At 46.1% G+C, this 24482-nt stretch overlaps 1 protein-coding gene and 1 pseudogene across 2 annotated transcripts; one reads left to right on the top strand and one right to left on the bottom strand.

The window, feature by feature from the left end:
* Nucleotides 1-10446: 10446 nt before the first annotated feature.
* Rcn1 (reticulocalbin 1) lies at nucleotides 10447-23965 on the bottom strand. Of its 2 annotated transcripts, none has more exons than XR_004770476.1 (7): nucleotides 23554-23965; nucleotides 19210-19403; nucleotides 18151-18329; nucleotides 16455-16515; nucleotides 12539-12738; nucleotides 11722-11880; nucleotides 10447-11557 (listed from the first exon to the last, which is right to left on the bottom strand). XR_004770476.1 is itself a non-coding variant. In XM_035446312.1 (7 exons), exons 1-6 carry the CDS (start codon nucleotides 23787-23789, stop codon nucleotides 11450-11452), a joined length of 978 nt encoding a protein of 325 aa, XP_035302203.1. In that variant the 5' UTR covers nucleotides 23790-23953; the 3' UTR covers nucleotides 10447-11161; nucleotides 11405-11449. The 2 variants fall into 2 exon arrangements, 1 of the variants encoding a protein (XP_035302203.1); XM_035446312.1 differs by lacking the exon at nucleotides 11722-11880 and having other exon boundaries at nucleotides 10447-11161; nucleotides 11405-11557; nucleotides 23554-23953.
* On the top strand, nucleotides 14113-14376 carry LOC118238508 (annotated as a pseudogene).
* Nucleotides 23966-24482: the final 517 nt, after the last annotated feature.

Raw genomic sequence — 24482 nt, 5'->3', positions numbered from 1 at the left:
CGCTACGGAGCTAAGGGAGGTGGCTGGGTATGAGAGGAGTGAAGTAGATTAGTTGAGTGATTATCAAAATACATGATATTAACTTCTCAAATAATTAAAAAAACCTTTTTTTGTGTGTGTGTAGTCCATCCACTGACCTTAGATGCAATTTTTCTTTTGTGTTACTTTCACCATCCAAAATTTTGGGATGGTGGGGAGGGTGGTTGTGAACTTGCACCAAGAAAGCCTAGAGTTGGAGACAAGCCCAGCACTGCTGAATGCAAATCACTCTGTAAGGGGTGGGGGTCGCAAATGCTGCCTTGCAGGGTGGTTTGGAAAACTGAAGAGAAGACAAGGCAGGGAGCACAGGCTTGCCATATCCCAGGTGCTCAGTAGCTGCTGTGTTTAAATGTGGCATGATTCAATTATTTAAGAGCATCCAGGCTGTATTCACACGCAAATAAGGAGCTCATGAAATATTTCTGTCCTGGAGGGAAGAGATACTGTTTCTCTGCTGTCAGCTCTCTAACAGAGAGAGGAATGCAGGCCAGCATAGAAACCTACCAAGAGTCTCTGGAACTGAAGAGGGGATCTGATTCTCAGTGGATCTTGGAGACTGAGCACAAAGCAAGATTCTTCTCAGTTAGCCTCTCCCTCTGCAATGCCATGGATGTTTGTGTCATCCTGGATGCCTGCATTGAAACTTAATCTTCAATATGAGGGACTCTAGAGATGGGGCCCATGGAGTTGATGAGGTGATAAGGGCAGAGCCTCATGAATAGAATGAATGCCTTATGACCTAGACCTGGGAAAGCGCCTTCACTCATGCATGCCCTGCACACACATCAAAGCTGTCTGTGAGGTAGTAAGTGGACTCTTACCATACCCTAATCTGTTGGCATCTTGATCTTAGATGCCCCATGTCAGAACTAAATGAAATGAACTTCTGTGTTTATAAGCCACCCAGGCTATGACACTTTTGTAACAGTACCTGAACAGATTATGACATGGTATTCCTGAGGAACATACACAGAGAAGGACAGCCAGTGACAAGACCAAAGAGTCTCAATTAGATCTTTGAATCCCCCCCTTTTTTTTTTACATTCAGTCATTTAAAAACATTTTCTTTTTTCAAAAGTAAATTGTGTTCAATATACGTTCATACCCGCTAAAAGAAAAAAAGTTGTAAATCTTAGATATCACTGAAAACAGTTCGATGTTCATCTTTTCAAAGTTTTTTCTAGGCAATTTGGACATACACCATGTTCTTATGTAACAAACGAGGTCACCCAGGATGGTACAAAACAACTTTCCATGTGGGAAAGTAAAAAGTATCCAAGGTTCCCCTGGGTGACAAGGGTGGATAAGAGTGACTGAGTACAACAGGCCCCTTACAGGGCCCTCTCTGAAACTTAGAGTTATCTTTTGTCACTCCACCTCCAGTGAACAACTTTAGAGTGAAACCTTTACATAACCCATAATTGGTCCTACAGAGTCTTCATGTTCATTCTTTGCAAGTAAGGGCAGTAAAGAAATGCTTAAATCATGATGCAATGGGTCTTCAGGAGGAGGGAGGGGCTGAAAGTCAGCACAAAGCTTTTCCTTCCCATTCTGTTTGACCTTGATGGTTGGTTTGTTTGTTTTTAGTTGTTTGAGAATTTTGTTCGGTGATCATGTTCACTCTTCTCCCCTTCTTGCCAGATTCGTTTCTCCCTTCCCTGCCCACCCAAGTTTGTGTCTTTCCCCCCCTCTAGACAGGCCAATTTTCCTGTCCAAACATCTTGGATGTGTGGCCTTCCACTGGAACATGGCTGTCTTATCAAGGACTCCATCCTTAGAGAAAACTGACTCTGTTTCTCAGCAGCTAACTATTGCCAATAGGCTCTCTGTGAGAGGTGGAACTTTGTGCTGAAAGTGCTGGAAGTGTCACTTCATTTCTTGTCAACAAGCAAAAGCTGAATGCGATGTAGCCCGTTTCTTAAAAAGATCAAAGTCTAGAGGTAGAGATAAAAGATACAGTAACTTTGTGTAATGAGTTTTCTCTCTCATTTAGTGCGGAAAAACCTAACTCTTGATGAGAAGAAAAGCAGGTGCGAAGGTTAATTCTGATTGTAAAATGGGCACAATCTAGAATCATCTGGGAAGACAGTCTCAATGAGGGACTGTCTAGATTGGTTTGTCCTATGGGTATGTCTGTGGGGGGTTGATGTAAGAAGACCCAGCTCAGTGCAGGTGGCACCATTCTCTGGGCATGGCATACAGAACTGTGTAAGTATAGAGCAGAGCACTGGCAAGCATGTATGCATTCATTTCTCTCTGCTCTTGACTATGGATGTGACTAGCTATTTCAAGTTCTTGCTGCCTTCACTGCCTTGTAGTGATGGACTGTAACCTGAAGTTATGAGCTAAAGCCTTTCTCGGCTGGTTTTTGTGGAAGTTGTGTTACCACAATAACAGAAACAAGACTAGTCAAGTTGACAGAATCATATTAAAAGTAGACTATGTTTAGTGAGATCATTATATCTAGGAACTATGGTAAATGATCAACATTTGAAAGACCCCCAGAGGCTTAGGCTCCCAGGATCTCTGCCCAGGACTGCAGCGACCCCAATTACCAGGTGGAGGTGAAAGCTTGATGCAAACAGCATGAGGCTTTATTGCAGTTGTTTAACGAAGTAACCCCATGTAGCTTGGGCCTTTCATCCATTTACCATGGCGGATGGCTAGGAAAGACACCAACAAGCCATGGCATAGAGATCTTATAGGACAGCGTAAGGGGAGTGTCTAGGGGTAAGCACAGACTCAGGATTGGTGTGCCTCCAGGCTTAGAGGGCTTGCCCTGTGTTGATTGATCAACTGGTTGTTATGGCCCATAGGCCCTCCCAGGTGATTGCTATGCTCTGCACGTCATTGCTGTGCACTTGTTCATAAAGCACACCCAGAGCCATAAAGCATAGCACCACCAGCTAACTTCTGATTGGTTCCTTGCCATGAGGCAGGTATCTGACCTCCTAGTGACCAAGGCAAGGTCAGGCCAACACGTGTTAGACTGTCATGGCTGCTGAAATAGGCAGGCATCTGACCTCCTAGTGACCAAGGAAAGGTCAGGCAAGCACGTGTTAGCCTGTTATGGCTGCCAAAATGGGGAGCGGGTCCCTTCACATTCATCTTTTAAAAAAGAGGTTTCATTTTTACCCATGTATATACTTATATGTGAGTATATGCACATGAAAGTCCTGACCATGGAGGCCAGAAGAGGGCATCAAATACCCTGGAGCTGGAGTAACAGGCAGTAGTAAGCTACCTGACATGGGAGCTGGGAAGCAAATTTGGGTCTTCTAGAAGAACATGTACTTTTAACCCTTGAGCCATCTCTCCAGCCCTAAACACTGGCCTTTTAATGCTCATAGTCAGGCTATGAAGACCATGGACATGGGCATTACATTGTTGTAGAAACTGAGATATAGGGAAGTTAAATAACTTTCCCAAAGGAATTCAGGTTGGAAGCACTGGAACTGGGGTTCCCAAGCAGCTGAACACACAGTCTTTGGATTAGGAGATGGTATCAGTGTTGTGTTAACCTCGAATAAACACTGTGATTTCACTTTCTAGGTACTGTGGCCTGAAAACCACCTTGCTGACGCCCCCCCTGTTGGGGTTCATGGTGACCAATCAGTGCAAGTACCACGCACCCATTGGCTTCCCTCAGATCCCAGTGGCTGCCCTGGCTGTGGAGAAAGTGGGTCGATCCAGTGTATGTTACCGACTGGCTCTGTTTCCTCCTAAACCCACCAAGGAGCTGCCTTCAGTAGATCATGGTGACCTCACTGACGGCTTTTTCTTAGGCCACCCTAAATTAGCACAGTTTGACACTCTGGCATGTACCACGGGGTCTTCAGTCCATGTCTTTGTGAACCCAGACACTAGGAAACCAGAGAGCCTCCCAGAAGACTTCAGGAACAGCCTCCAGAAACTGATGAGTCCAGCATAGTGTGGGCTGTCTAACACTCTACATGGAATGTATCACATCATAAAATGAAGTTTAGGTTGTTCCCTGTGCATTTTTTTCTTTTTAATTCCTTAGCATATATTTTTGCTCTTAAAATGGCTGTCAGTTCCTTAAATGATTTTATCACAGAGTCACCTAAAGTCATAGTGGAATACCTCCTTTGGGTCAGCCCTGTAGCCAAGTACATACTTTACACAGTGTATCACACAGAACAGCTCACAACTATGCAATGAGGGAGCCACCATTCTAACCCTTTTATGAGAAGTGGACAGTGAGCTTTGCAGACAAACCATTTGTCTCTGTGAAACTAGCATACTTCAAACTCACACTCTCAACCTTGGCACTCATGTCTGCTCCGTCCATGCGGCCCTCAATCTTGATCAAACCCAGGGCCATGAAGGCGGCTATTTCCACATAACAGCATGCACTGCCTGCAGGCCAGCTTCTCTATATCCAATGAAATCCCTTACTTCTTTGTCTTACCAGCCAGGTTGCCTGTGTCCCATGGTTTAGCTTCATTAATTCAATTTGACTCATTACATATCCTTAGCTTTTTTTCATTAAATAGACACCTGATGTTTCTGTTTTTGTCAATGTGAACTATGGTACTGGAAAAATCACCTTTCTTTTTCATATATCTGGAAGAGAAGGTCTCTCATGACCTTTCCCAGTTGGATTCCTGAATGCTTTTTAAGCAAACAGACACTCTTAGTCAGCTGTGGAATTGAGTTCCAAATCTCTGCTACCTGCACAATATACACAAAGACCACATGCTAGTCCTTTGTCAGTAAGGCTATTCAGTTTTGCCTAGATAAATGTGAATGTTTTAAAAACACTTCCTATAATAATTCTAAAACTTGGAAAACTATTTTCCAGCAAACTGGGACATGCAGGCATTGACCTGCCTGACTTCTGGCTATGGACCTACTCATGTGGTTCCTTGGAGGCAACTCTGGTATCAGTGCATTGCTTCATTCCTGGAGGGTCTCCCTCTCGAGTCGTCTCCTCATGCTATATAACCACTATTAGAGGTGTGTATTCTTATTCTTATTCCACTGAACAATCACGATAGACTAAAAAGAAAGGTGACCTGTGTAGACTATAAAACTTTTGGCTGGCAGAGCTGAAACTCAAGTCCATGTAGGACTTGGAACTCATTTCTTCTCTCTTTTGAAACGGAGGTGTGGATGTGCATGCATGGGGAGATGTATCTATGTTCATATGCAGGTTTGCATTTGAGTATGTGCATGGTCAGGTGGAGGTCATCACAGGAATGTCATCCACCTCCTTTGAGACAGGGTCTCCTATAGTGGGAAATTACCAATACGGAGTCAGGTAGAAATACAAGGGTATTTAATAGGGAAAAGCCTTACTTATAGAGCAACCTAGCCAGCCGGCGTGGCAGCAGCCTGTACAGCAAGAAGCAAAGAGAAACTGAAAGCGCAAACGCAGTCACACTACGTCACTCTGACCACGCCCTCACAATCGTGGTCAGGCACACCTGTAGCCAGTCCCTAAGAAGGCGTGGCTACAGCTTCCCCTACAGTCTCTTGTTAGTCTGGGGCTCACCCATGAGTCTGTCTGGCCAGTGAGCCTCAGAGACCCACCTGTCTCTGCCTCTCTGTGCTGGGATTACAAAGTATGGTGGCTTGAATGGTCCCTATTGGCTCATATATTTGAATACTTAGTCACCAGGAAGTGGAACTATTTGAGACAATTTAAGAGATGTATCATGCAGAGTGGTCTTTGAAGTTTAAAATGTCCACCCCAGGCACAGTGTTTTTCTTTCTGCCTGCTACCTGAGGATCGGGATGTAAAGCTCTCAGCTACTTCTCTAACACCATGCCGGCCTGCTGCCACTCTCCCTATTACGATGATTATGGGCTAGTCTTCTGTCAATAGCCCCCAAATAAATGTTTTCTTCTAAAGATTGCTTTAGTTATGGTGTCTCTTCACAGCGATAGAACAGTAACTAAGACAAAAGCCCACCTCCTTCACCTGGCAGTTTTTAAGGGTTTGAATTCAGGACCTTGTGAGGCAAACACTTTATTGACTGGGCCCCAGCCCTGGGCCCACCTTTCTGTCACACAGACTCTTCATCTCATCACAGTGCTCCTGAGTCTCTGTGTTGTACCATGTTCTGCCATGAGTTTTTAAATAGTGTAGTGACTGTAATGTCTTTTATTGAGGGGCTCTTAAGTCAGTGTCTATGCAATGCAATGGTGAAGAGATTACCCTGAGTCAGTAAAATCCCTTTGGATCATGGACTCCTCCATCCTGTGAGAAGCACAGCCAGAACAAGGATGGACTGGATCTGTCTAAAGCCCAGAGTGGACAGAAAAGTGGCTCAGGATACAGGGAGACACTGGCAAAAGTGTCTGAACCCGGGCACTTACACAGTCACCTCTTTAATGAGCTGTGTGACTTCAGCACTGCTTCCCTTTGTAATTCTTTGATTTGTGAAATGGGGACACCACCAAGGTTTGGCAGCAGGATTGCCCTTCCCTGATACCTGGAGACAGCCGGCAGCAGTTTCCCAGAAGAACGAACATGCTATGTGTGCCCACTACACACCCTCAAGGCAGACAAATATACAATGGTTACCTTTCTCTTCCATGCTTTTATAGTGAACCAGAAATCACTTTCTATGTTATGTGAGAAAAATTACAATGGTAAATAAAGAGCAAGGGATGATGGCATATGTTGGACCTAGAGTGTCCCCTGGAACTCACCAGAATTGAGTCGGGAGAGTTTCTTTGGAAACAGCCTCAGGACTAGGTAAATTCCAGGAGCTGAAATATGCTGGCATACTCTTTTCAGCATGAGCCAAAGCCAAGAACATCATGCCACTCACTGGCTTTTAGTGGGCAATTCCAGCACTCTAAACTCACTTTAAGGCTGCAGATAGAGCCAAGTCTCAACTGCATGTTCTTGGAGGAAGCTAGGATGTTATTATAAAAGTGACTAAATAAACCCAGAGCCTTAAAAAGAAATCACTAGCTGTTCACTGCTTCACAAGATGTGCTAGCTGAGCTTTCGGGTAGTTCTTGTTACCGGGCACTTCTGAGCAGGGATGACTCCTGTGCTCCCTAACAGGAGACTGACGGTGCTAATCCGAGCAGGTGAAGAAAGCCCACAGACAGTGCGGCTTTCCTAAGTGCCTTTTGTTACACTCGAATTCATCTGAAAACCTACAGTAAGAGACGAGGTACAAAATGTGTGTTCGTGTTCTGCTTGGACAGAATATGGCTCCGAGCAATTAATGCTTTCAGTCACATTAAGCATTAAATAATGCCTTGTGACATTACAGTATTGCCCATTACAAATCAATTTGGTAGTGTTTGTTCATAATAAGACTTGAAATGTTACCTAGAAACAAAATATGTTTTCCTTGAAACAGTCAGACCTTATTAGAAATCCAGGGTTTTACAAATCACCATGTTAACAGTTATGTCCCCTGGCTAAGGTTTTCTTTCTTTAAATAGTGTTAAATTCAGCCTCAGACGCTCCAGTCTCTGAGTATTAGTCTTCTTGTGTGCACTGGCTTGAAAGGAAAATCTTAATGCTCCAAATGCACCTAGTGTCCTACTATGCACAACCTAATAAATCAGCTAGGATTCCATTCGCAGGGGAAAATAATGAGCACTTTGTAAAACTGCTATGACTGGACCTGGCTACACAATGCTACATTGTCATTTTGCTAAAGTTGGGGTCTAACCCTTCAAAAGGAAAAAAAAAAAAAGGTTATCGGGTATGACGATACATAGCACTTTGGGAGAGGAAGGCAGGCAGATCACAAATTGAACTCAGGGTCAGCCTGAGCGGCATAGTGAGGCATGGTTTTAAAGAAAGAGAGGGAGGGAAGGAGGAGAAAGGAAAAGTGGAAGGAAGGGAAGATGGAAGGGAGGGAGAGGAAAAAGGGAAAGGGAGAGGAAACTATGTTGGACAGTTTTACGTCAACTTGCCAACAAACTAGAGTTATTTGGGAAGGAGGGAAAATGCCCCAACAGACAGGTCTGTGGTGCATTGTCTTGACTGATGATTGGTGTGTGTGTGTGCTGGGGGGAGAGCAGCTCACAGTGGACAAAACATCTCTCATGTGGTCCTGGGTGCTATAAGAAAGCAGGCTGAGCAAGCCACATGGACCAAGCCAGTCAGCAGCTCCCCTCCATGGCCTCTGCATCAGCTCCTGCCTCCAGGTTCCTGCCTTGACTTCCCTCAGGGATAGACTGTGACCTGGAAGTGTAAAATGAAATAAACCCTTTTCTCTCCAAATTGCTTTTGATTATTGTGTTTTGTCACAGCAACAGAAGCCCTAAGGCAGAAGGGAAGAGAAGAAAGAAAGAAAAGAGGAAGGGAACAACAGAGAGAAGGGAGGGGAGAGAAAGGAAGTGAGTCAGCAGGAGAAACAGCCTATTTTAGTTCAGAAGAGTTAGAGGCTTCCAGCTATACAATCATATACCAGTGGGAACAAAGACATGAGAACATGAGAACCAGACTTAGTGCAGTACGACTCCATGCTAAATCGCTGAGATTTTTGGCAATTAGACTTTAATTTGGGCCTTGACAATGTCTGGAATGCAGACTCCACTATTTCAGGTCCTCAGGAGCAATGAGACAGACCACTGTCCTCAGTGTGCTTCATGTCTTGAGCTTGGAAGGCTGGATGGGGCTGTGCAAGCAAGGTAATATCTGATAGTTCAGTAAGTAGGGTACCCTCAACCCCAACCCCTAGAGTCTTTGTATGTGACCTTATATGGAAGGATCTCAAGATGACCCAAAGAGAAGCCCTTGTAAAGGGCATTATCACTGAGGAAGATGGCCAGAAAAGAGAGGAAGTCCGCTTGAAGACAGAGGCAGTGACACAACAGAGCAAAAGCTACAGAACCCCGAGTTACTGAAGCTGGAAGGATTGGGGGGAGTCTGCACTGGGCCTTTGGAAGGCACTTTGTTTGTGTGTGCACATGTGCATGCATGAGTGTGTGTGGCAGCCACAGGACAACCTCCACGGCCATGCCGTAGGCACTGTGCACCTGTGTTTTTGAGACAGGTTCTCTCACTTGCTGGAACTCACCAAGTAGGCTATGCTGGCTGCCAGCAAGCCCAGGGCTAGGCTTCCTAACACTGAGGTAAGAGCATGTGTCAGCCTGCACTTCAAAACACAGACACCAGGTGTAAGCACTATCAACTGAGTTAACTCTACTTGTCTGACACTTTCACCTCTGACTGTGGCCTCCAGAACCATGAGGGTTAAGTTTCTGTCCCAGCAATCCACTCTGTCATGGTAATGACAGAAAACACACATATCTAAAGTTTTTTTTCGTTTTTGTTTTTGTTTTTGTGGGGGTCGTTTTCGAGACAGGGTTTCTCTGTGAAGCTTTGGAGCCTATCCTGGCACTTGCTTTGTAGACCAGGCTGGCCTTGTACTCACAGAGATCCACCTGCCTCTGCCTCCCAAGTGCTGGAATTAAAAGTGTGTGTCACCAATGCCCCGCCTTATCTAAAGGTCTAATACACACCAAGGCATGAAACATACCAGGGCATGGTAGGGAGAGAGTTGGGGCTTTTAAATGTGGAGTCTGAAAGGCCTCATTGAGGGGAATGTGAGAGATGGGGGCAGGGTACATGTCCTGAATCTGAAGGGGAAGGAGGTGCAAAGGGCTTGACCTGGGAAGGACCTAAAATGTCATCCTCAGAGCCAAATATCCTCCTTCTTCATGAGATCAGCTATGCCTACTTGGGAGGGTCCATGAGGATTTCTGGAGAGGGTCAGTGGGCCCTCGACTGAGTATCTGGGGGCTCTTCTGGTCATGTGTATGCAATTCTGTCCTAACCTAACTGAAATGTGGCCTTGTGGTTTGGGTTTTTGTGGCTGTGAGGAAGCTATATAGTCCATGCAGCATCTGCAGCATGGCTGTTCTTGTCAGTACCTCTTCATCCACGCTTTGTATGCAAACCCAGCAGGCTCTTTGCTTCCCCATGGTGAACTCTGGTGGAACCACTCTTTGGTTTCTCATTAGGACATTGTTCATCTTACCCAGAGAGGGAATCTTAGCAACACTTAAATGTACTCAGGACAGCAAAGTTAGTGGGGGTGGAACATGGAGTAAGGGGGCGGGAGAGAAACGTGAGGAAAAAGGGGGAGTAAATGGGCAGTGCTCAGGGGTAGGCAGGGCTGGATCCTGTCAGGCAGGCCTCACAGGTAATGGTCAGAGGTCTGGATTTTCCAGTTAAAACCTGTCTTAGAAAGATGCTACTATGAAAATGACACCAAGTTGCCTAACTTCAGAGACTGACATGAAGCACACGGTGGTGAAGTCAGCAGCTACAGATAGATTTTTACTTGCTGATAACCTAATCCGTGTCAATCTGACCCATGGATGCCTATTACTGTTTAATTCAAGAGGAATAATGAAACCACACTTTCTATGACGTCAAACACCACAAGACACACTGGGAAATCCTCAAGGGTATCCTTTATTCCATTCACCTCCCGTTCAATTCCTGAGGTGGAATTTCATCTGCAAACCGTTACTCCAGCTAGTTTGGTCAATGGCTTAGATTATCACCTTGGCCTGTTTTCTTCACATAAGCGATGCTGGAAGCAGACTCAAAGACTGAGGACTCAACAAGCAATAAATGCCACTACCTCTGGATTCCCTTGACCTGCACAGACTCACACCCAGGAAAGAACTGTATTTCTATTCACTATTTCAAAAACCAGACCTGCTCATTAACATGAAAAAAAATTCTCAAGTATAGTTAAAGTGTTGACCATGGTCATACAGTTTTTTAAATACCTGGCATTCATCTCTAAAATTCCTTTCTTGTTCACATTATCTTTTTTGATTGCTTTTTAGTATAAAAACAAAAAAATCCAAAGATATGGTATTATTGTGCACATTAGCAGGCCCATACAGAAGAAACACATAAAAGTTTATATACCATTTACAGTAACAGCTCAAAACATAAAGCATTTGAAATACTTATGCCTGCTCCAAGGTTAGCCGACCTAGGACAATACAACATTTACTTCTTCAGACTTTTCCTTCACCACTGTTTAACAGTGGCAATGATAAAATCCAAAATCTCATAGTTCAAATACGGATCAGTCACTCTGCATGGCGTGCTCCACCCCCAGCAACTGAAGCCTTTCACATTTTCTTCCTGTTCCTTTAAAAAGTTGGGAGAGGTCAGACTAGTAAGCCACATCGTAGCAATTGTTTCCCCCAAGAGAAATGCAATTGCCAAGATTTTAATGTGTTTCAGGGGAAATCCTACTGGAATAAACAGCAATGGCTATTTTCCAGTAAATATGGAATGAAAGCTCATTTTTACCCCAATCTGAGGAATAATCTCCTTGTTTAGGGACACAACTGCTGTGCACCTGACAACTGTAGCACCCGCCCAGCACACCTGAAGAATGCCCCCACAGTCGGCCACAACAGGATGAGCGTTTTTTCAGAGTTCATCGTGGTTTTTTGTAAGATCTTCCCCGTAATTGGTAGCCTGGCTTCCCACAAACATGTTCCAGTTGTCTAGAATCTCCTCCTTGGTTAGCATCTCATCCTGTGGGAAGACAGAAGAGCTGTCAGGAGGTGCTGGGAGCGCTATGCCTACCATTCGTCATTCTGCCCACCTTGTTTCACTGATCTGCAGAGTTACAAACAGCACATCTAATAGCCTAGGAGCTTTGGTGTTCCCCTCCCATCTCCCGTGACTGCCATGCTAACCTCCAAGCTGGTCTGTGAAAGCTGTGCTACAGTGAGTGCCTCAGGCAGGTCCCCAAGAGTTCAGAAGATGGACAGCCTCCACAAGCAGTGCGGGCATTCCCGGAACCGGCTATAGGGATCCCACTTCCCTTTCATGGCCCCACTATGTAACATGTGGGTCTGCAGATGGGGCAAGTAACAAAGTCAGATGAGGCAGGAATTTTGTCTTAATCTTACCACTTGGATTCTAACAAATTAAAATTACTATACTACTAGGGACGGAACCCAGAGTCTGAGTCTGACTCATGATAGCCCAGTGCTCTACTCCTGAGCTATAAACACTCCCAGCCCCTAATTACTTAGATACCTATCAGAGGATATGGAAATACTGGCAATCATTAGAGCCCCCCCCCCAACACACACACACACACACACACACACACACACACACACACACACACACACACACACACACACACACACACGGAACAAGGAATATCTGATGACTGCATGAAGGGAGGATTAAGCTCACCTCAGGTCATACTACTGTGTTAATTTCTCAAATCCATGCCCGGACTATATCAAAGATATTAATGCTTTAACATCCCACCCTGGAGCTCATTCATGACTTAGTAATTTTAGTACATAGCCCAGGCAAGATGAAGCCTAAGTTCCTCACTGTAGCTGTCACTGTACAGGCGTAAGTAATGTTCAGGTTTCTACCGGAGGGTGCAGGCACACAGCCAAATGGAGCCAATGTTATCGCTAACAAGGCAAATAAACCCAATCTTGAACAAACTGCTTCCTGTCAATCAATGGCTCTGAGTGTGGAAGCTACCTTGTTTTTGTCTGACTCATAAACCAGGTGCCGGGCCTCAGCCTGTGCGTGGTCATAGTCCTGAGGGAGGATCCAGTGGCGAATCTCATCCTTGTCCAGCTTCCCATCCTTGTTCAGATCTCGGAAATCATTGAACTGCTCCCGTTCGGACAAAACCCAGTCTGGCTCAGGGCCGTTGTCCTCGTGGGAAAACATGTCCGCTAGAAGGCAAAGCTGTTCTCAGTTACAGAAGACAAAAAACTTGACCCCTGAGGTTTTGGAAGGGTGATGACCTGTGGAGAGTGCTAAATCACAGTTGGGTACAGAGCTGAGGAATGGCCACTAATCTATGCAAGACACCATGAGGTGTGACAGGAAGACTTGGTTAGAATTCAGAAGATGAGCCCTAGGATCTCTTAGTTCAGTGTCTGAGCCCAAAGCTTATAAAATGGAGATAATAATGGTTAAATCATGTTTATGAAGACCAAAGGGCTCCTTCTGGAGAACCTCTATTCCATAAGCCTCTATGCCAACTGGCACTATAAAGGTGAAAGCAAACAAAACAATACTGGGTACTTTCCCCAGCCCAGGTACATTAGGAAGTGACTATATACATTTTCCTTTCAGTTCCTTTACGTCATCTGAAGTAGCTGCTGCTCTCCCATTTTACAAATGAACATGATGTGAAGATGCAACCCACTGTCTGACTGGAGGCTGCACAGGACCACAGTGGGCTCACTGCCAACCCCCATATCCCTGCTATGATTATCAAAGCTTGCCTCATTTTCAAAGGGCTTTCTTTTATTTTATGCACCCCTCTACCAATTACTATAAGCTAGATCATTATCAAAATTTTATAAAATGCCAGGAAAAATGAGGAAGGGAACATTCAAACACGGCTTTTTGTTTTGTGCTTTTGGGACAGGGTTTCACTAGATAGCCAGGCTGGCCTGGAACTCTAAGCTCTAGAGATCAGGCTGCCTGGAAAACTCTGAGATTGGCCTGGCTCTGCCTGCCAAGTGATGGGATTAAAGGTGTGTTCTACTGTGTCTAGCTCTCATACATTGTCTTGTTATTGTCTACTCACAGTCCATGGGTGGTTTCCTTTTGATGGAAACACAATTTTGAAACCTTAATTGGAAAAAAGTTTCAATACAGAAGAAAAAAAAAAATCCAAAAACCAAAGCTCTTTTTGGTAAGATTTCAGTGTAGAACAAAAAAAGCTTTTGGTTATAAAGTTTCAATTTGGGAAAAAAATGTTTCGAAGTAGAAAAAAAAAGGCTCTTTGTATAAAGTTTCAATATAAAAGGAAAGTCAGTCATCAGCTGAACAGGCACTTAAAGGAAGCAGGAAAAGAAGAAAAGCCACAAGGTAGCTCCATGCCTTTAGTCCCAGCATTCACACCTTTGATCCCAGCACTCAGGAGGCAGAGGCAGGCAGATCTCTGAGTCCCAGGCCAGCCTGGTCTACAGAGTGAGTTCTGTGTAACAACTAAGCTGTATACAGAGAAATCCTATCTTGGAAAGACCTATACAATGATTCCCTTCCCAGCAGCCCTTGAGCACAGCTGGATATGAGGACACTAGGTTTTCAAAATGAAGTCCCTTGTGCCCCTGAAACAGAAGCTCATGGAGGTTAAGCTTGGAGAGCAGCCAAGCTGGATATTGATGTGGAATTTCACCCCCCAGTGGCACTGTGGGAGCCTTTCGTAGAGGTCACGACCAGTATTACAAGTACATCAACGGGTGGGAAGGCAGCATCTCGGGATTAACAGGGTGCTGGCAGCCTACGTGGTTTTCAGCTACTGCATCTCTTACCAGGAACTCAAACATAAGGGGCAACACAGCAAGTACCACTGAAGAAGGGTCACTGCATTGCACAACTGAGTATAACCACCTGCCCCACTCCCATCCATGAAGAATTCAACAGTGGCTGAATCTTCAAATCCTGACTAAGAACTAGTGTCCAAAGGTGACTGACTGGCACAAACAAACAAACAAACAAAAAACCCAAAAAAACATTTCAGAAAGAAAAACAATCATGCCTGATAGCTTGATACTTGTATTGTGTGTGTATGTGTGTATACATGTTCCTGTGTACCCTATGTGTGTGGTGGTCAAAGGTTTATATCAGGTGTCTTCATCAAATTATTTCACCTTGTACTCTGAGACAGGGTCTCTCTTAATGAACCAGGAGTTCGCTGACTGGTGAGACCGGCTGGTCACCGAGCCCCAGGGTCCTGCTCTCTCTGCCTTCTAAGTGCTGGGTGTGTGCTACAACTCCAAACGTTTTCCATGGATGCTGGAGATATTAACTCTGGTCTTCGTGATTTCACAACAAGCACTACGTTAACTGAGCCCACCCCTGAACACTAAAATTGAAAAAGTACTGTCACATTAGCTGGTTTGAGCTTCATTCAACCCTGCAGGAACGGGTGCTGTTTGTCCTCGTGTAACAAGAGAAAACTGACGCAGACAGGAATTTCCGAAATCTCTCAGGGTCTTACAGTCAGTGGGTGGAAAAGCCAGGGCTCCTGATCCCAGAACCCTTTCCAGTACACCACACTAGCAATTCCTTGGTTTACCTAAAGTGAGAACAGCCTAGAAATCAGTTCCACTGCCTGACAAGTTCATATATAAAGTCTTTCTCACTATTGGCTGCTGAATACCTCCCCCACTCTCCGCACAGTGCACACAATGAAAAGTGTCTTTTAGTCAAAGCCACTCAGAATTTTGCCCCTGGCAGGCACCATCTCATGGCAGAGTTCAGGAGGGCCATCAAGAGCTTACACTGTTAATCAAAAGCACCACATTGTTTGTTTTTATCAGGAAGCCTTTCTCTCTGTCCAATTCAATCACTGCTGTCATGGTGACAGGTCTGAAGCTCTAAACCCTCCGTTCCCTTATGGACCTCTCAAGAGGAAGGCTCCACCGCTTGCACTGATGAGGTCCCTATTAGCATCCTCATTGTACAAAGCTACAGTCAACAAGATCACTTTAAATACTGAGGCAAAGAGCTACCTGGCTGTTACCCATGACAGACAGAAGTGTTCAGTTCCAGGACCATGACTTTTCACAATCATCACCAAAGGTGCTTCTCTTTATACATGGGTACAAAATCGTACAACTGCAAACCAGAGGATGGGGCAACTTGGGCTCAGTATTATAATCTAAAGGTAAGTAACTGCATCTGTTAAATGCATTCACAAAAGTTTCCCATCTCTTCCCAGAAGTCAGTACCTAATGGAGTTATTTCTCCAGCTTTTACTTGAGACAGGAAAGAGGGCTCCTTACAAGATGACAGCCTGAGGTTGGAGCCACGTGCCACAGCGGTACTGTCAGTGGGGATCACATGGAAATTTCCATGTTGGCTGCAGATTTTTGTGCTTGGGAACTACTGGCTATTGTGGATCTGAGTTTCAGTTAGGCAATTCTCCCTGACGTTTCTCTAAAAGAAAATGCCAAATATGGTACTCCCAGCCAGAGATGGAACACCAGAGTTTGAGTGGCTCTAATAAGGGACAACTGTGCACACCACAGAAAGGTTTACCTCCCTGACAAGGACTTGCCTGTAACTGGCAAATGACCACACAGTCTGAGCTCCTAAGCTAGCTGGCCCACATCTAATTTTAGTCTACTTCTCTCCCCTATTTTAGTCTGGCTGTACATTTGTGGCTCTCCAATCCCACTTCTACAGCAGTGTGACAAAGAGCACCCCTGAGCCCTGTGGTACTGGCTCCTGGCTGTCCTTTTGCTTTTTTTCTCCTGGGGGAACCTTAATTACTCGCTTTGCACCAACTGGGCTAATGCAACAAATAGGGCTGAAGGGCCTCCTCTATTGGGAGCTCCCAGAAGTGAGGCCACCAGATTATGGGTGGGAGCGGGTGGAGAAGAATGCTGCCCAGAGTGGATACTGAGCCACTGCAGCCAGCACTCACCAATGTACTCATCCTGGTCCACAAAGCCATCCCCGTTCTTGTCGATGTCCTCCAGCGTTTCCTAGGGAGCAAGGGGGAAACACACAAGATGGCCACGTGCTTGAAGCAAGTCCAAGGTTCCTACTGCCCTCTTTGTCTGGCTTAAATGGCTAAACACTTGGTGACTCATGCCTCATTCTCTTAGCTCCCAGGCAGCTCATTACACTAAAGAACAGGTGGTGGTTGGTATCCCCATATCATCTCTCCAGAATTTCAAGGGCAGAACCCTTTCTTCAAAGAAAATGGTATCTATAAACTCAGCCGAGCATGATGCTCCCAAGAAGCCCCGCCACACCAACCAACAACCATCACCAGACATCGCCCCTAGGAGTCCATGAGAAAACAATGCAAGAAACACCTATTAGAAGGACCTTAAAAATAGATTCCATAGCTAAAAGCTAGGAATACTTAGCTGGTGTCAGGGACATATAAAACTATAGAGAATTAAACATTAGAGGCATAACTAACTGACTTATGAAAGTATTCTACTCTAGTTACATTTGACTTTTAGTTGTCCCCCCCCCCCCAGCATCAGTAACTTAGTGAATTTATTGTCCATTGGCTGAGCAACTCAAGGACATCCCAAGTCAAAGAAAACAGCTTGAGTCCAGAGCACCAATCTTGCTTGGAGGCAAACAATTCCCCAGTAGCAAATTCCATCTCCACTGTCCTCTGGAAAACTAGTTATCACTAAATGGACGTTGTGTGATAAAGAGAAATGATTCTTGGACGACTGCGCAGTCCTTGGTGTCATGGCAGTCTTGAGGCAAGGGTGGACTCTATCATTGGTTGACTATCTCATACTCAGAGCTGTTAAAGAACAACTTCTTTCCCCAACAACTTCCCAGCAATTGGATCTGACTCTCTCCAGGAAATAGGTGATGGCATTTATTTAAATGTCATGAAAAATGAAGACACAGGGGACTCAAAGGAACACTATGGAAGGCAATGACACGAAGACGCTTGACAAGCATCGACCAGCTTATAAGCCTGGCTTCTGAGCCATTTGCTCGCTTGAGACCACTGCTGGAAGTAGCAGCCTTTCTAGCCAAAAATTCACTTTAGGTTTCCAGAAGGTTTCTATTCCTTTCAAGCTGAAAACAAACAAACCAACCAAATATGGAAAAAAAAAGGAAACTATAAAAGAATTCCAGCAACAAAAAAATGAGCAGGGTCCAGCTAGCTGCTCACTAACCCATCAGCTTTCTGAATGTCTGTCTAAATGGTGTCTCTCAGCCTCGACAGATCTAAGTGGGGCAAGAACACAACAGGTACATACATCTTCCCCCCCCCCCCCGGCCTGAATACTGAAGGCAGGCTATCACATTTCTTCATTCTGTCTCTGTCCTTTGTCTGCCCCCTGGCTGTTCCCAGGATAACCCTGAAGCCCAAAGATGGCAGAACTGAAGACCGAGGCAGCCTGGGTACCATCTAGTGTTGAGATCTGCCTTCATGACTTTGTGTTGAATGGTTTCAACTGGGGCATTTGTTACTGCAGCTAAGTGCTCATTCTGACTACTTCCTGGCCAGATAGAGATTTGACATATTCAACTTCAGTCCTTCCCCAATTCCCAGCAGGCTGAAAGAGTCTCTCTTTGGGAAAGGGGACAAGGTGAGGGGACAGTCCTTTCCCAGTCTGCATTTCCCCTATTCTCACCAAAACTACAATTTCCTTCATATGTTCAAACTCCTCTGGGTGCAGAAAGGCAGTGAACTCCTCCCGAGTAGCCGTCAGGTCGCCATCAAGGTCTGAAGCCTTAAACCGTCTCTCATCCCGTGGCAGCATCTTTTTAAAGGTGTGATGATCAGAACTATCTTGGAATTCAGTGGGGTTTCCTGCAGGGTGTACACGGCAATGGTCAACCTTTGTAAGGAGGACCTTTTGTTCCAGATCATTCGTTCTTCACACACACAAAAGATCTGACCACCCACTGGGTTCTCTAAAAGGCCCTTTGCATCTCGCTTCCCTCCAAGTCATCTCATAATCGAAGCCTTCTTGCCCATTAGGGGCTTTACAGAAAACACTCAGGAGCACAGGCTTCGGACCACACAATTCCAGAGCTCTATTTACAGATTTCTACATTCATCACATCACTAGAACCTATAAGGATCCCCGGTGTGTTCTAGAATACCTTTTTTAAATGCCTCTGCTGGCTTTCAAGCTCTCGGAATCTGGCTTTGATTATCTTCCTTCCTCCCCAAGCCTGTCTCCCAGCTGTCTACCAGGCATCTGGAGGGTCTGTACCACACTCCTCTAATCTACTAACCATGCATGCATGCATTTCTGTGCCTCTGCCCCTCCAACTCTGCCATCTCCCCCACAGTCTCTCCATCTCTCCAAACTGACATCCGTTCTTCAAAGCCCAGTTTCCAAAGCCCCCTTCTCATGAAGTCCTTCCTCATGATGGTTCCAGCATACTTCATCCTTACTACCCAACTGCAGCAGCAATTTGAAACTGAAGGAAGCAAATTTTCTTTTTCCTTTCTTCTCTGTGTGCATCTCTGAGAACTAAGTTTAAGCTGGGCCATGACCTAAGACACCTCCCCCTATGTCAGTCAAAGGAAGCAACTTGGTACATTCTTAGTAGGCAGAGGAGGATGTTACACAACAGGTTTTACTTTGAAGGATGTGACATCTGGCTGAAAGAGGGTAGCCATGATGACAGAATCTCCTGAGCTTGTTCCCTACTGCAATCTCCACTGTGGCACCTCTTACCTAGGTAGTAGCCATAGGTAGCCTGCTTGTATTCTTCCCAGGAGATCCTTTCATCTTTGTCCCTATCATAATCCTTCCAGACTTTGGCGACATTATCATAGATGTATCTTTTCTGTACCCGTTTGATCCAAACTTTCAGCTCCTCGGTGGTGACGAGACCATCTCCATCACTGTCAATTCGATCAACAATTTTCCTGTAGTTTAAAAAAAAAAGGAATAATAATGATAAAAATATTCCCTCAAGACCATAATCAAGACATGTATGGTCTTGGTCCAGCAAAATGTCAAGCAATTTCTAGTCTTAAATGTTATAAAATACTAAGACAGATTCAGCCAATCAGTGATCTAACGGTCCTTTGATAGAGTGAATGGTCTTAAGGTTCATCTTTTCCAAGGATGACATCTCTTCTCCTCCCCGGAACCAGGGCCAGTGGCAGACATCTTGAAACCCAGATATAAACTCAGAATTCTCAGCTCAGGACTTTGGAGACTGCCACTACCAACTGATGAGAACTGACCTGGAAGACAAAATGTATTGTGTTCCCCAAGGTAGTCTAATTCCCTCACTTTAATAGAAACCAAGGCCCAGGGAAGTGGAATGATGTTTCCAAGAGCATACAGCTAGGTGTAATTGGGTTAAGTACATATTCTTTTTAGCTTGAGGTACAATGCAACAACAGGAAATTCTATGTTAATCAGAGGATGATGGATTTGTTGTCCATCCTACCACCTTGGACTCAAGGATTTGAAACTTAAGAAGCCTGAGACAACCAATCCTGTCAGGTAAAGTGACCAGAAACCTGGCCCTCTGGCAGCTGAAGGACCTCAGCACCCCTGCTATTGGGTGCAGACCACTGTGTCCACTTGGGTTTTCAGCTCTACCATGGCCTGGGTCCCAGGAATTTCCAACTAGATTCTACTGAAGCATTCTAAGCACTAGTTCTGGGCAAAATTGAGTCTTGAAACTCACCATCTGTCCATCTCTGAGTGAAACAGTCCCTAGCTGGGAGAGCCAGCTCTATGGGAAACTCCTGAACACCCACCCACAAGTTAGTGCCGATGTGTAACAGAGGTTTCACACACCTGGATGAGGTCATACAGGCCAGGAACGACTCAGATTCTTTCTTTGGGGTGAGAATTCTATCAACCCCAGTGATAAATTTTCTTGTCAGTAGTAGTTCTGATTAACAGTTAATACTGATTAGTTAAAAATGGGATCTGAATTCCTTAGTTCTTTATAAATATAGTTCAAAATATAACTCATAACTTTTGGTGGGAAAGGTAAAGAGTGTATATAGAGTGAGCACAAACAAAGTCATCATCTCCTACTGGAATCCAAGGAGCCCCGGCTCACTTCTCTGGAACCTGGGGACATTATTAACCACTTTAAATCATCCCTTCAAGCACAATTTTAACAGATCTGGAACGAAAACTAAATCTCATGCATCTTCAGGCTTCCCTGGGGAAGCCTCAGGCGGACACTGCAGAATTCATTCTATACTGTGCAGGCAGGACAATCCTGAGGACACATTGCCCATTGGTTACCCAACACCACTGAGAAACAGAACCCTAGGCAATGTCATGAGACCATGTAACCCTCCTTTGAAGAAAGAATAGCATTTAATTTACACCAATCAACACCCAGGGCATAGCTCAGTCTGATATACAGCAAGAACTCTAAAACTGTTTACTGGAGTAATAGGAGTGATCTTGACCTCTTTTGAAAGGTCACAAGAGGAAGAACCTGAGGAAGGAAACGGAATGTAGATAAGACTCTGCACACTTTAGTCACAACACTCTGCCTCCTGTATTCTGTGGGATCGCAAGCCAGTCTCTGAGCCTCACTTTTCCCAGTGTAAGCAGAAACACCCAAGTGACAAGAAATGTAACAATGGAGGAGGGTCCTTTCCTCAGGACAACAATGTTGGTCACGAATGGAAGGAAAATTCCAATTCTCAGCAAAAATGTTAAATGAGTAAAGCCTCCAGGAAAGGCCTAGGGCAAATGGAGTTCCCCTGTCAGCCAAGAGAAACCAGAAACTGGGTGGACAGTTGAACTCACTCCCAACTTTGGAAAGTAGTTTATATTTTGCTAAGACTGTATGAAGCCACTGAGACTGTATGCAGCCTTTACGTCACAACCCTTCAGAGATCTTCATGATGTTTCCAGAGATCTTAATGACGATGTGTGTTTTCAATAGATGGCCAAGTGACAGAAACAAAGTTGCCTGGGTCCAGCCAAGTTCCTCCCTCAGCAGCCCAGACTTGGGGGGAGGGGGCTGTTGAGACAGGGAGGCAACTAATCATACTTAGTCCCAGGCTAGACCAGTCATTTCCAAAAGACCTAGCCCAGTTCTGGTCCATATTACCTTAGAAGGGAAGGGGCTCAGGCCAGGGACCCAGATGTTACTCTTGGTTCCTTCCTTAACATGGGGTCAAGGGCAGGTGCTGCCACCCTGTCTGCATCTTTCCTGTCCTAACACCCAGACAGGCTTTCCCAACGTTTGTGAATTAGGACATCCTGTCCAACGCACAGATAGCATCTCTGCCTCCTTGAGGTCCTTCCCTCTGCCCTTTATTTTCCCTCCTCTTCTACCTCCCATTTCCTCTTCTCTGCTTTTGAGGGGTCCAGCACCCATCCTGCCTCACAAGAGTTCAAAACCCCGATAAACAAGTTGGCCCCTTGCTTCAGGAACACCTTTCTGCTACTGTACACCAATCAACCTTTGAATCATCTCATCCGTAAGACCCAAGCACCTCTCTCCAACCTGAAGCTCCAGGGGCCCCAGATAAACACAGGGACAATGATGTTTTACTGTGTCACCAACACAGTAATCCTGAAATCATTGGCCTGTCCTCACATGGGATGGCCAGCACCCTGAGACATCTTTGTATCTGCCAGATGTCAATCACAATAGCCACGGCAATACTTGCCACATGAATAAAAGAACAAAATCAAGGTCTCCACACAAGGATCAAACCCAGAGCATTCCATTAACACTCATAGCTGCCACTTACGCTAACCACCCTGATGAAGAAATTAAACGAAGCCAGAAGCCCTAAACTTAGTGTTTCCAGTCCCTAACTCTTTCTTCCCTCCTCCTCCTTTCAGAGACAATGCAGAAAGGCTGCAATCAGGGCCCCAGAATAAACCAGTCTCCAGGGCCTCAAAGCATAAAACAAAGTGAATTATCAATGGCCCCTATTGTTAAGTCCCGAACAAGGAGAGAAAGTACTTCCCTGCCAGATAAAAGATAGTGTTTAGAGGTGACTTTGAAGTCCAAAGGTCTTTTTATCACAACAGGCAGATGTTGCACCTACATAATAGGTATCATTTATCCTCTTCCATTGAACACTCTTGGCCTATCTGTAGTACAGAGAAGGCTGTGTTCTTTTCAATAGTAACAGAACACGAAGATCCTCCACCCTCAGGAGCCAGGCTCTGGAAGCTCTAGTGACCCACAGGTACGATTGCTGTATTCCTACCCACCTCCACCTGGTCTTCACTAATAGTCCCTCTAAAAGGTTTTAGGATAACTCCACAATGTCCAAATGTCTCCTGGGGACCAGGGAAGGGGGTATTGAGATGTTGCCCAGGTTTATTTCCTGATTCCAAGTTAAGCTCACAATGCACTACTATAGCCACTCTGCAGCCATTTTTGCCCCTAACAACCAGTTGCCAAAAAATTGAGTGCCTCACCCATAATGCTGGAAGCAGAGCCCCAGGAATCAGTTTCCATGTCTGTGCATCAGTTCCCTCATGTACTAGCTCCAATTACCCCTTTAAAACTCTGATTTCTATGTCTCCCCATGAGATTTCTGGGATAACTGGTCAGACAAGAACATCTTGCCCTGACCCAGAGCCAGGCCAAGGAATAAGCCTCTCTCAGGCGACTGTCTCCCTTCATTCATCTCTTACCCATTGCTGTTTGGTCTTGAGACGCTTTTAACAAGTCTCAAGCGCCTCTCTCTAGGACTAAGACTGTGGGAAAGAACTCGGGTACTAAAAGGCCACAGCCAACAAACTCTGGCTCACTCTCACTCCTGTCTCTTCTGATGCAACCTAGAGGAGGGGGTGGGCCCTCCTGCTCCCGGCTCCCGCGGCCGCTGCCACGTTCTCGCCTCCCCGTGGGAAGCTATCCCAGCCGGGGCGTGGCGGCGACCTCCACGCGGGGTCTGGGCGCCCGCTGGCAACTTTGTGCCGCTGAGCCTGGCTCCGACCTAGGCGCTGTGACCAACAGGCACGATTTCGCTTTCGCTTTGCTCCGGAGGTCCCGCGTGGCTCCCTCTGAGGTTGCCGTGGGCCCCTGCGTGGTGCCCCGCGCGGCCCGGGCCGCGGTCTCACCCCAGCCTCTCCTTGCTCTCGTCCGGGCTTAGTTGATCGAAGGTCTTGGAGTCCTCCTTGCCCAGGAAGGCCTCGTGATCGTACTGGAAGCTCTGGTTGTCCTCAGGCGGTCGCTCGCCCAGCTCCGAGTCGGGCCGCACTACGCGCTCCTTGCGCACAGTGGGTTTGGCCCGCAGCGTCAGCGCCAGCGCCAGCAGCAGCCCCAGGGCGAGTCCCAGGCGGCCACCGCGCGCCATGGTCGCGAGCAGAGAAGGGTGGCGGGGCAGTAGGGATTCTCAGAGCCTTGGCCGCTGTCCCCTCCCCAGCGAGGGGCGCGCCCGACTGGCGCGGGGGAGGCTCGGGCCGCCTCACTCACGCGCCCATTGGCCGCGGCGCTGCTGGGGGAGGCCGGGGCCGCGGAGCCACGTCGCCAGCCCGGGTGGTGGGCGCCAGGCTCCGGTTTCGCCTCGGCCCCTCCCCGCGATCTCGTTGCGAGGGGCGGGCCCAGACGAAGGGGGCTGCCGACTAGAGGGCTCTCTGCTAGACCGGAAAGAAGTTCTTTGTTAAAAAAAAAAAAAAAAAAAAAAAAAAAAAAGCAACAGATGCTCAGTCGGGGTGATAGCTCTTCCCCCGACTTAGAGAAGCAGTGCTCCTACTCAGCTTCCAGATGAGAGCCCGAACCTCAGCCCCAGGCTTGGACAGAGATGGGCACTTAAACCCAATCCAACTCCAGTTAACACAGTTTGCAATGTGGTTACATGCATAAAGAGTCTGGAAGGAGGCCAGGATGGGCGTGGTCCCCTAGGTTAGGGAGGAAGACATTCTCAACATCCAGGAGATAAGGCTGCAGGATTGTGGGAGGGGACCTGTAAGAACGAAGAAGTCCTTTCTAGCTCCTATAGGGAGAGAGACAGAAAGGCTTCCCCCCCAAAACAATTATCGGATTATAA

Source organism: Cricetulus griseus, chromosome 6 (assembly GCF_003668045.3).
Source record: "Cricetulus griseus strain 17A/GY chromosome 6, alternate assembly CriGri-PICRH-1.0, whole genome shotgun sequence".
Taxonomy (NCBI): Eukaryota; Metazoa; Chordata; class Mammalia; order Rodentia; family Cricetidae; genus Cricetulus; species Cricetulus griseus.
Note: the sequence above shows the minus strand (reverse complement) of the source record. Positions and strands in the feature narration are given on the sequence as shown.